Source organism: Sylvia atricapilla, chromosome 7 (assembly GCF_009819655.1).
Source record: "Sylvia atricapilla isolate bSylAtr1 chromosome 7, bSylAtr1.pri, whole genome shotgun sequence".
In the NCBI taxonomy this organism is placed as follows: Eukaryota; Metazoa; Chordata; class Aves; order Passeriformes; family Sylviidae; genus Sylvia; species Sylvia atricapilla.
In genome coordinates this window covers 1,626,772-1,639,991 of record NC_089146.1, presented here as the reverse complement: position 1 = coordinate 1,639,991, position 13,220 = coordinate 1,626,772, and the positions used below count along the sequence as shown (strand labels likewise).

General features: G+C 45.9%; 1 protein-coding gene across 7 annotated transcripts in view; it reads right to left on the bottom strand.

Moving 5' to 3' along the window:
- AGAP1 (ArfGAP with GTPase domain, ankyrin repeat and PH domain 1) overlaps positions 1-13,220 on the bottom strand; it is a 303,821-nt gene that overhangs the window by 107,390 nt on the left and 183,211 nt on the right. For all 7 annotated transcript variants that reach the window (XM_066322379.1, XM_066322381.1, XM_066322380.1 and 4 more), the window contains one exon: positions 9,183-9,287. In XM_066322379.1, the coding sequence (XP_066178476.1) occupies positions 9,183-9,287 (105 nt within the window). The remainder of the gene's footprint in view (positions 1-9,182; positions 9,288-13,220) is intronic.

Below are 13,220 nucleotides of genomic sequence, written 5' to 3'. Positions count from 1 at the left end.
TCAGATTAGAACAGATGAGGGTCTTGCTGTCATCTGGAATATGCTGCGTTAAAGAGAAGACAGCAAGCTGGATTTTGATATGCAAATGGTACAGGGATAACTCCCCGAGATGTTAGTTGTAGAAAATGCTGATCCGAGAAAAAAGGGGAAAAAACCCTTTAACAAGGCATGAGGGTAATTCAAAGCCAAGTACTTTTAAACAGCACTTAACAAGTCCCTAGAGCCCACTCAACAGTGGGCCACCCCAGATGTGCCATCTTCTGCCCCTCAACAGCTTGAAAAAGTAGTAATTGCAAATCCATTTGCATTTTTCTTCTCAACTTGTCCGTGTTCATCATTCAGCAAGGCAGGGGGAAAAAAATAAAATTAAAAAAAAAAAAAAATTAAAGCCAGCAGCAAAGCAGAGGGACCCCTCCCCAAACATGTGGCACAGAGGAGATGCGGGCACCCCAATCCCCCACACCCCGCACTCACACCTCCGCTGTCGCTTGTTTTTTACATTTCGCTCCTAATTATGTTGCATCTATTGCCATACACTTAATTAGCTGCATTAATGTGATTTCTTTTCACATAGTCAAGCAATTAAGAGCTATGATTGAGTTTCATTCAATTAGCCTCAACAAACATGCTAATTGATGTCCCAGATGCAAATGAGGTGCAGTGAGAGAAACCTGCTAGCAATTGAGAGTTGTGGTGGGGGACCCGGGGCTGGCAGCAGCACGGCTTTCCGCGGCTCCCCCTCCTCCCAGGGCAGGGGAACACCAGCCATTAGTGCCGTCGCTGTCCCACGGAGATCCCTACAGGAATGGCGGGATGGAATCCAAGCGGCGCGTCTCCGGTTCGGGCGGAACGCTGATCCCGGGATCCGCGGGCTCCCCGAGCTCCCCGTGCCGGCTCCCCGAGCTCCCAGCCACGGGGCAGGTGAGGACGGCCCGCAGCCAGCTCTAACTGGCAGCTCCATCTCAGTCAGAGCGGGGCGCCGCTGCCTGCGCATCCATCCATCCACAGCCCCCAAAACGCGCTCCATCCTCATCCCCTTTCCTCCACCGAGGTGTTAATTTGACTACTCGAGGCCGTTGACCGCTATCTACGGGACTAAATAAACTGCTAAAATATCGGGGGAAAATCAAAAAAAGCTGCATTGACTGAAGATGACACCAAATATTATTTGACAGCCTCACAAAATGAATTGCCTTGAGTAAGAAAGGAACGATGCGCCATGGCACAGAATAATGTAAAGCAAAATTACTTTAGTTCTGCTCTTAATACAGCAGCTCACTGTTTACAACGGCAGAAATTAATTTCACCAATTAACTGAGCAGAAGCCTTTCAGACATGCAAATTGAGCAAAGGGGTATGATCGTGTTTTCTAAACAGGCCTGCCAAAAAGAGACACCGTCGTTTTGGGGGGGGCCTCTTTGGATTCTGAATGCCAGCACTTGCTGAATTTACAGCTGCACATCACAATGACTTCTGATGCTCCTCAAAGCTGGAGAAGACACTCCATCAAGGGCCACAAGATGAACGCAGGCTACGAGGTGGCTCCAGCTCGATGCCTATCTCCAACCCAGCCCTGAGCACTTCCAGGGATCCAGGGGCAGCCACAGCTGTTCTGGGCGCCCTGTGCCAGGGCCTTCCCACCCTCACAGGGAACAATTCCTGCCCAATATCCCATCTGAATCCACCCTCCTTCAGCTTAAAGCCGTTCCCCTCAGGTCCTATGCATGGCTGTGCTCTAGAGCCATCCTGAAGTTAAAGACATGGCTCAGATTATCAAGAGCGCGAATATAAAAAACGTTATGGAGTTTGAGGGTTTTCAAATAATTCAAGAGTGGTGGGTGGGGAGAAGGCACTTCACTAGGGCTGTAGTTTTACACTGGGCCAAGGAGTTTCCAGGCTCAGATTGAAACCACTCACACTGGGATAAGCCACGTGTCACAACACTAAAATGTAAAAAAGGATCTGCTCCTTGCTAGAGGTCTCCCCATGTTTCTTCCATCTGTCCCACTGCCGCCCTTTTCCAACGCCCCACACATGAAATGAGAGACTCTCTGAGAGCAGTGACTTTCCAAGGCTGTAATGGTACACGGGTATCATTATCACACTTCCATCTTCCTTTTCAGCTATTGCCTTCTCTCAAAAGCCTGCTTTCTCACTAGGAAAAGGCCCAGGCTAAGAATCCTCCCCAGATCTGTGCCTGGTTTCCACCGAGAGACGATGAGCTTCTAACCTATCCCTGGTAGTGTCCAAGGCCAGGTAGGATGGGGCTTAGAGGAACCTGGGATAGTGGGAGGTGTCCCTGCCCATGGCAGGGAAGTGGAACGAGATGAGCTTCAAGGTCCTTTCCGACCCAAACCGTTCAGTGAGTCGGTAAAAAACACCTTCATTTATTTTGTGGCAGCTTTTCCCCACTGTTCAATCGGACACAACACTCCTAAGGCTCCACTTACTGAGGTTGAAATAGTGTTTCCTGATCTGAGGCGTAATAAAAAATTATTATGGAAAAGGAAGTTTATGGTTGCACCTCTGGATGACATTTTAAAGACTGCGCGCAGCGTATTTTTTGAAAGACAATTCCAATTTTGTGAGCTGACCTATCGGATCCACAAAACCTATTGTTCACCCTCAGCAACAACCAAATCCTCTTCCCCCCCAAACCAAGAGCAGCCCGGGAAATTGGATGGAGGCCTGACTTTTGTGCCTCTCCGTGGCAGTCAGACATTTTTATTGCAAAACGCCGTCTGGAAAAGATGCAAAACAAAATTGCTAAACTGCAAAAAGAAGAAAAGGGCGGGGGGGAGAAGAAGAAAAAAAACAAAAGGCCCCCTTCCCTTTGCTTATTGAGTTCAAAGGCATAACATGCAGCACCCTGCAGCAAATGGGAAGCTACACTAATTTTAAAGCCATAAAACGCTATAAAGTGCCCTGCGGGGCAGGACTACACTGGAGCTAGTTGCACCTAAATAAGCCATGGTTCATTTACTTCGCAGCTTAGCCTAATGTAATCATCAGCAGATTCCTAGCCTAGAGTTGTAACAGGCACGGAGCCGCTGCCGCCGAGGCGACACTCCCAGCCATGGAGGGGCCGCCGCCACATCGCTGTTGATTAGAAAATTTTTCAGTTTTGACAAGCCCTTAATGAACATAAATCGCTCTTTGATTGGTTTCCGTGCGCGGCCACAGGCACACCTAAGAAGAAACAACGACGACGGCGAAGAAAAAGGTGTCCCCAACTCCTCCCTGCTTTTCCCAGGAAGGGCCTGAGCCGCGGCTGGACCGTCGGGATATGAGCCACAGAGGAATGTATTCATCAAACGGTCTTGGGGAATTAGTTCTGCCCCCCTTTCGCATATAAACACGGCCATAATATCATTCAGCTTCATAATACACAGTTAATCTTAAGGAAAGCCATGAAATGTTATTTTCTGAGGAGAATAGAGGAATGGGAACACGTTCTGGAAAACACTGATCATCCTAAAGCGCTCTGTTCTGACAAAAGGAAGGTCATAATGAATCTGTTTGTTTCACATTGGGAATCAAGAACATTAAATTTCAGTAATAAAAAGCACTGGGTATATCTATACTGTGGTGTATCAGCTCCATCAGTGTTGCAAGAGTAGGGGAGGAAGTCAGGGAACGCTTAGAACGCAACATCAACATAATGTTGGTCTTTTTGTAAATGGATCCGTTATTTTAAATTTTAAGAAAATTCTTCCCCTTGCGCTTCACTTCTCATTCAGCCTTTGTGATGAGAACTGCTGTAAAAGACAAACCAGAGTTTTACCGTCCTGAGTAATTTATGAAGCATTTATACCCACAGCAGTTAGCTCGGCTGGACAGGAAGCTCTAATTTTATAAACTCCCCTGATTAATTAATAGCTTGGCTTTTGCTTCTTAAATTGCAACTCATTCTGATCCTCAGAATTTTCCTTGACTTTCTGAAGAAGGAGCAGATGGATACTACACTGAAATGTGTGTTTGCTCCAGGCTGTGCAGCTCTGCCAAAGCACAGCTGTGTTTGCCACACTACTCACTGTCCACTCCCTCCAGGACACAGAGGCTTGGACAGATCCTTGTGGGTCCCTTCCCACTCAGGAGACTCTGGGGGTTCTGTGATCTTCAGTTTCATATTTTTCTCCCAAATTTATCTTCATTCCATTACATCTTTCAGATTAAGACAATGAAGAAGTTTCCCAGGAAGCTCTAAAGAGACTGAAGTGATTTGTAGAGCTACAGCACTTTATAAAGTGCTGTAAAAAAATATAAAATATAAAATCAGAAACTACTATACTCATATTTAACTGTTCCTATCATTTTCTTCTATCCAACGTTTTAGGCATGCCAGTGGATGCAACAGGAATTAAAATAAAAGCTTACACAAGCTTCTGATTTATCTTCATCAATACTCAAGCTGCAGGATTTGTTTTGATCATTGCTATCTCAGGAGGGAGAGCTACATCACATGTGAAAAGTAACACAGAACCCCAGAATGGTTTGGGTTGGAAGGGAACTTAAAGCCCATTCTGTTCCATTCCCTGCCATGGAAAGAGTCCTTTCACTATCCCAAGTTCCTCCAAACTCTCTCCAGCCTGGCCTTGAGTACTTCCAGGGTCCTTTTGTCAGTCCAGGTCTCTATTTACCAAAGGCTGCTTTGAGGATTAGCTGTTGACAGGAAATGCCAGTTAAAAGGCCCTTCAGAGCCAGCCAATATCCAGCTTTACATTCCTAAAGAGCAGGAACAGGGGAGTGGGGGGTGGACATACACAAGTGGTATTTTAGAAATATATGAGCATGAATATTTCCATTAAAGCAACACAAGCAACACACTTCAGAGCTATTGAACTGCCTGGGGTAACACAACCCCGGAAACAAGGCTGAGCTGTAATGATGACTGTGAGGGATACTCCTATTGGGAAAGGGAATGTGGCTCCCCCAGCTGGAGCAGCACCAGGCTCTGGGCGCTGACTGGCCACACAGGACACCACACGGGTCTCAAGGATGAGGGGAGATGGGATCCTGCATTTGCAAGTAGGCTTTCTGTTTCCAAACAGTTCAGGAAAATCACAAGAGCTGGTAACAAAAAATTTCAACTCTAGCTCTGAGAGAAATGCTGGGACCTGAGAGAAGTGCATGGAACTACAACACTTCCAGATACCAACACAGAGGACATTCTCAAAAGCCACCATCTGCTTTTTCTGGAGGAAATGGCCAAGCAGAGAAAGCTCAAGTGACACCGCATGTCTTGAGGGATTTTACAGCATCTGGGGTTTGTAGAGTCTTGCGAGAGGATGTGACCACACAATGTACTGCTGGAGCTCTTGTGCCAAGGTCAGCTCAGTGCTGGATATGACCGCTCACCAGGCTGAAATGCTGCCTTTTTTAAAAAAACCCATACAATTTATTTAAAGATAGAACAACATGGCTACGCTCGTGTGGGCTGCTCACCCAGCCAACACCGTATTTAGGGGAGAACTTGGAACCATAGCTACTACCAGATGAACTGAGTAGATCAGGTGAATCCACACCTCTCTCATGGAGATAAAGCCAGATACCCCCCACTCCTGAGCACGTTTGCAATCCCCAGGTCATCACACTAGACTAGAAGGTTAAAGGTAGCAGCAAGCAAACACCAACCTTGCTGTGTAGACACACGGGGTTTGTTTACCAGATGTGTTCTAGATGGGCATTGCACCTTTGTTCTCACGTATTTAAAAAGATTTCCTTCCCCTGTAAGGTGCCTCAGCACTGTGCCTTTATTTGAAATCAAATCTAGACCAAACTAAACATAAAAGGGGAAAACTGCCCTTACCAAAAAAGAGCCTTTTTTCTCCCTTTTCTTCTTTTTACAAATGAGGCACAGGAATGGTGAAGACACAAGAGCAGAGAACGGACATCCCCAGCTAAAGCTTTGTCATGCGCTGACCTGAGGCACGCTGGCAGCCCCGTGGCAGGCAGCCAGTGTTGAGACCCCATCAGCAATTCACCGGGACAAGGCTCAGATCAAGCAGTGGTGCCCAGCAGGTATCCCGGTGAATGCATTCCGGAGCCCCCGCGCGGGAATGGCATCCCGCCATTAAAAACCCGGGAGATGCCTCGACAAATTCCCCCGGGGCCCTTGGGGGAGACTGACACAGAATTTGCCAGCCAGAATTTCAGTGATCCACTCCACGGCTCTGCTCCAGAAGCCCAAGATGAATAGGGAGCTCTGGTGAACTTTGAAGCCTGGGGGTCAAAGTTCTCTCTCATTATCCCCAACCATTTTCTATCGGCGGAGCTCCTCGGCATCCCAAGGGACGGGAAGGTTTGAGGCTCTTGAAAAAACCTGACATGACCAAGTCAGGAAACAGTAGGGTGCTTATGTACATATATTTTTTTCTTCCCCCATTTTCCTCTCCCCTCACTTTGCTGAAAAGAAACGAGAGGGATTTTGCTATTGTGTCAAACATCAGCCTGGTGGCATCAGGAGTCACTGCCGTAGCTGGCACAATGCCGCGCTCATTTCAGCACACTGCTCTGTCCAACAGGCCTGACCCTCCCAGGGACACCTCCTCGGCAAGAAAGGGCCTAATTTGATTTTTTCCCCTCCCCACCTCAAAACCTTTCATTTTGTAGGCAATGCTTTCAAGGAGGATGTCAGGGCTGGATTCTGCAATACCTATTTTCTGCGTTAAAGCCGCTGCTTCGTGCCTGAGCCGCCACCGAATGCATCTGGCACAGGCAATTGATCCACCTGCAGCCAAACCTCGAGCAATATTTAACACAGTGCTCACTATCAGCCACTAAATGCTGTAATTGGTCCTTCCAACACAAGATGTTAGCCTCTGACTCAAACCACAGGCTGGACGGACCCATGATCTCCTAAATTTCCTTTTTCTGCCACCACTAGAGGCCAGCCCACCTTGCACTGCAATTAAAATTTCACTCCAGAATTAAAAGGGCAACATTTTGATTAACCGAAATGACCTGCACATTTGAAACAACCTAAATCTGATTAGAGCCAGGCTTTACACAAGTTTAGGAAACTGACTTTAGATGGCTAACAGAAGCGCTTTTCTTCACTGCTGCTTAATAGGAAACTTGGTAGGAATAAAGCCCTGATTTTTCAAAACAAGGTAAGAAATCGCCCCAGCAATGCAAGCATAGCATTAAAAATCCATCACTTTGTCGTGAAAAAAGGATCAAAAAATTACTGACAAAAAAACCCAGGAAACCAAACAAGAAGGACAGTATCAGAGTTCTGTCTGGGGGAAGACACTCTTGCCTGGCAATCCCCAAGAAGAAACTGTGACATTCTTGCCAACAAAGTTTAGTACAAAGTGTGACTTTTTTTTTTTTACAAAGTGTAAAGGGAGTGTGACTGGTTGAAAATTCTGTGGCCCCCTCACATCCACAGAAGAGAAAACGGTGACACCGAGCCCAGCACCTTCTTCTTGGGGTAGGGGGGCACGGTGGGGGACAGAGGGAAACAATTACAGGCTGGTAATTACTTCTTCTTTAAATGGATTCTCTCTAATCTCCAATGGATTTACCTCTAATCTCAAAGTAATTACGTGTAACCTCAATGGATTCTTACTCTGGGGGCGACGCTGCAGCTCCGGGGGAGCCTGCAGAGGAGAAGTTTCTCCATTGTCTGCCAGAGCAATGAAAAACTCACACGTGCACGGCCCTGCCAGGAACAATAGAGCCTTTTCCAGCAGCCAGGAAGGGGCCAGGGCACACACAACAGCCTCCTCCTTGCTTGATGACCAGCACAATCTAAGGCAGACTCAGGTGGCAGCTCCATGGGGGCACACGCAGTGTCTGTGCTCCCCTTCTGGGAGCAATACCAATGCACAAAATTGGGTATTTCAGGGCTACTTCACAGCAGAATTAGTCAAATTTAGAGGCACTAGAAGTGACCAAACTGCGAAGAAAGATGTGAACTACATCACACAAAGGAGCAGTGAAAGCCCTGCTCCAGAACACGGGGCTGAGGGACAAGGTTTCTGATGGGAAGCAGCAATGCCTGGAAGCTACTTGTCATCTAATTTACCACATGATTTTTAAGAGACATGGACATCACATCAGAAACCAGAGCAAAGCATCATTATGGCAGGACCTGAGACTATAAAATCTTGTGTCAAGGCAGAGAAAAAGCGCTAATATTGCACAGACAGGGAACAGCAAGTGGGGACAAGCACAGCATCAGTGTGGCCAGACATGGATGTAGTACTTGGGGATGTGGTTTAGAGCTGGGCTAGATGATCTTAGAGTGCTTTTCAACCTCAGTGATTCTAGGGTTCCATGCTTCTCAGATACCATCCATCCAAAGCAGAAGCTTAGTGCCAGTTCCAGGTGTAGGTCTATAAACCCCAGAATTTATAGAAAATGCCTCAAACCTTGATTTTCACTGCTTAATGTAAAAGTGCCCAGGAGCTCAAGATGCCACCAATAGGTTTAGAAACAACTGTCCCTAAAAACATTACAAATGGCAACCCCCTGATTTTCATACATGGGATGATGATAAAACACAAGACCAGGTATTATATAAAATCACACCTATCTATCTCATATATCTATGTATCATATAGATATATATATAGGTATGTATATACCTATATTTCATATATACTATTTAACCTTGGTGAGGGTCACACCATGATTTCTGGGGTGGGCTAGTCCTAAGTGGGATCTCTGTACTCCTTCCACCCCCAAATCCATACTGGGAATTGTGCCACACACTCTGAGGGACAGACAGGGACAGATGCCTCAAAATGGAGAAGTTGTATGGAACAAATTTCAACGGCTATGCCATTTCCAAAAAGCTGCTCAGAATTACTCCTGAATAAACCACAAGCCCTGCACACTGACAAAGCCCTCTCCTCCCTCTTTACCACCTTTAGGAAACTTTTTCTTGTAAAACACTTGTTTTTCAACCCTGGGATCAACAACAAGCCCATATAAGAATTAGCAGAAAATAAAGGCTTAAACAATTCCAGCAGCTTCTTGGGATGCAAGGAAGCCCCAGTCCCAGTGGATACAGAGGAACTGGAGTGCACTCAGACTCGCAGCAGGGAGTTTTATTTCAGATGATGATTCTTTGAGAGGGAGGAGAAGGAAGAGAGAGGAAGAGGCTCCTCCACTCCAGCAGTGCCTGGCACAGCTCTGCAGGGCTGAGCTTTCTGAGGGCAGGGAGGACTCACGTGCAGGCTGGGATGGTAGGTCAGCACGCCGTTGTCACACAGTGTCACGTATTTCTTCTTCCACTCCTTGTTCAGGGACTTGCCACTCCGCTTCAGCAGCATCCCCTGGTGGGGGGAGAGAGAGAGAAAAGGTGAAACGCCCTCCAGACAGCACACACAACTGCCTAAGACACAGAGAGAAGAGTAATTGTCAGCATTTCAGAGAGGCTTCCTCCTGCGGGTTACACTCTATTCTGCCTCTCCAACAATGCACGTTCCCTCCATTGGCTTTGTCCAACGGGTTTGTCCAAAAAACCCCCTTCTCACTGAATTCCACACCTCAGGAAAGCACATTTTAGCGTGACCCACATGAATTCCTAGCTGATGAAGACACCATGCATTTCCTTACCCCCTAAAATAAATGATGAGCCCCAGGTTGAGGGAGGATCCTGCTGCGTGGGCCCCTGCAGCATGCTCCTGGGGATTCCCTGCCCACAGAAGTGCACACGTCTGTGCTCTCATTCCCTCTGCACAAAGGTGACACCACCACGGAAGCCCCTCTCGGCTACTCATTCCAGCAAAAGAAATCCCAATCCCAGGCAAGAGCAGCACAACAAAACCAGAGCAAATACAAAATGTCTCAAGTAAGTCCTGGACAATTTAATGACAGGTGTGACTGGAGAGGAAAGGAGTTGGGCAAGGTCAATCACTTTTCCACCATATTCAATCAGAGATGAATGCAAACAATCACAGAATCCCAGAATGGTTTGGATTGGAAGGGACACTAAAATGCATCCAGTCCCAACCCCCTGCCATGGACAGGGACACGTTCCACGGGACCAGGCTGCTCCAAGCCCTGTCCAACCTGCCCTCCTGGAACGCCTCCAGGGATGGGACAGTCATCACTTCTCATCAACAGCAAAGATTAAAAGTCATTGTTGGGCTTCAACAGACAAACAGACAGGAACTGCTACTGCACATTGACCTGTTCTCAGCTGCGAAACAGAAATTCACTTGGAAAAATAACATATCACATGCTGTGGAACGTTCGAGGTAGTAAATGAAGAATGCACTTAGGAAATTCCAATTTCCAAACCCAAGCCAGAAGGCAGTTCCTAATGGATCCAGACAGTACTATGGTTGTGCAAAGCTTTCCTGGAGTGCCCAGTGGAGATCCTGGGGTCAGTCCCTACCACAGGGACACCCTGGTGTCGCAGAGCAAGAACCCATCGAAGTAGACACGTATCCATTTCAATAAATCCCAACCAGGAACCCACCCAACGCAAACTTCAGCTCCCTAATCCCTATAAAACAAGTTTTTCCTTTCTCACTGTACGAGGCAGTTAAAATAAAGGGAAAACAGAACATAGCAAGATGCCCTACCAAGCATGGTGCTTCCAACCCCCATGGAGATTTTCTTGTTAAAAGTGGTTTATAAACCTTGAAAACAAGTTCCACCCTTTGTTTTCCCATTAAACCTGCAAGTTTATGAAGTGATCCCTCTGCAGGCCCTATCCCAAAACCAGGAGGGGACAAGCTCAGCTCTATTCAAGCAGAAGTCCTGCTCCTGGCCACACAGCTGGAACAGAACTTCAGAGAAGAACCCTTCCCAAATTCAATGCACTCCACCAATGGGACCGTGAAAAAAAGCTCACGCTGGACACCTGAAAGCTGAGTGATCCAAAGTCCCAACTTTCTGCCTCTCTGGGGGTCACATGTCTGTATTTTTTTTTTTTTTGAGCTGCTCCTTGCTAGAACTCAAACTTTTTCAAGGAGAACGGGGCTTCTGAAACGCCTCCTCACAAAAGCTCCTGCTCATCCCAATTACCGCCTGCCAGCGCTTGGAGACGTTGTTTTCTTCTATTAAAAAATGAAAGCTTATTTCTGCCTTTGACTCTCCTGTTTGTCTATAGGAGGTGATCTGTCTCTTCACCTTTCCCATCTTTTATACCTCACCTGCAGCACGGCACTGGTGTTTAGGGGGACCCAATTCTAGTTAGTGCTCTGCCGTAGGGATCAAAAATTACAGTTTCCCTGCACGGGTTTGTTCTTCAGACCTTCTAATGGGGAAAAAGCAGTAAGGATCACAATGGTGATTTTTTCTTTTCCCCTATGTCTTTTTTTTTTTCCCCCAAGTTTTGAAGCCAATGAAATGTATATATTTCATAACCTTTTAACTGCCCCTTTGCTATACAGAAAACATGCCATTACTTACATAATTTTCAATTCATGCCAATTATAATCTCAATAAAGAGCAAAAATCTACCATGGTCACGATTTTTACTATTTAAAGTTTTGCTACTATCTAAATATCAATTATGACATTCCAATTTTGGATCTAAATGAAGAAAATTATTCAAAATGAGGATTTACCATGGTTTTAAGGCAGAACTCTGTGCTTTGATGTTAAAAAAAAAAAAAAAAAAAAAAAAAAACAACAAATGAAAACCAACCTGCCCAGCTCAGAACTGAATATGGACGATAGACTTATTTGTGCCTAACCAACAAACCAGACTTCCCAATCTATTTTCTTGAGGCATTCCTTTGGCAAACAGAATTATTTTCACATTATGTGATAATTAAAATCATATTGAAGTACCTGGAGAGCAAACTGCTCTGAATACAAGGAGCTAACTTAAACTGCTATAAAGAAAAGCAGCCCATATAAACCACAGTTTTTATTCCCAAGGCCACCACTCCGTAGTAATTTTACAGAATGGTCTGGAGAAATGGTCTTAGATTTAGACTTTAGATCAGTTCTTTGCAAAATGCACTTTAATGTTAGCTACACCTAAAAAAATAAATGGCCCACATATGACAGGAAATGTTATTTAACATAAAAAAAAGCCCCTTGTTTCAGTCACATCATGGCTACATTGGAGTCACATCAGATCCTGTGCCGAGGAAATGAGATCCAGGGGTCACTGCTGACCCCTGGTACCTCCAAGGCAATTCTGAGGCACGGCCCCAGCTGCTGCCAAACAGGTCCCCATGTAAACACAGCACACTGGAAAAATCCCATTGAGTCCCCAAGCTATGCAGTAAGAGCCTAAGTCAATCTACTCCAAATACCCTTTTTTTTTTTTTTTTTTTTTCCTAAATAATCCCTGTCTCAAATTATTATGAATTGGGCAATGCTATTTCCCCTAATTTGTATGAAATTTGTATTTCTTACAGCCCTCCATGGGCAGTTGGGTGCAGCTGACCCAAAGCCTCCAGACTCAACACTAAGGATTTAACACCTCTGATTTCCACACAAACTGAGAACTTCACACCTCAAATCGCCTTTTTTTTTTTTTTTTTTTTTTTACCACCTTTCCTCCAAAACTGCAACTCCATGTTTACGGCAGGAATGGGGAGTCCTTCAGCCTGTGGTTTTGAGGAGCTGGAGAAAAAAGGCTCCAGGTGGAGTGCTCAGTCCCTGGGTTTTGCTGGAGGATCCACGGAGTGAACGGAGTCAGCTCTCCATTAGTAATGTGTGTGCTACGCCTACTCCCAGGAGGTCATTGCAAGCCAAAAGCAATGTTAAGTGTACAAGCTTTAAATAACTTACAAAGTTAATGTAATGAATGCAAGTGTGATCTGAAATCCATCACTCAGTGGCTTGCTGTAGCCTCAAGCTGTGATAAAACACCACTCATAAATTTATATTAAAACTCTGTTCGATAGCAATTATTTACCAACAAAGATTTATTGATTGCATTTGCTGTTAGGGACTGGGGCCCTAACTGAGTCAATCAGCTTAGGCTGCTGAGCTCCAGGGCACCTGGGGAAGTTACAGACTGCCAGCAGGCTCTGCAATCCCAACATTACCGTGGGAGCAGGAGCAGCTAATGAAAAGCCGCCAGCCTCGGATTGATTGGAGCTAAGGTGGAAAAAAACCAACACACCCAGCACTGGCCAAGGGACCAGGGCGTGTAATACAGCACCCAGTTCACCTGAATACACAGCAGCCAGCAAAATCTGGCTGCCTTCTGTGAGCTCCAAACCCGCCTGCTTAAATAACGACGCAGTGGTGAAACAATCATCAATTTGTTCTCTAGAAATATATGAGGTTTT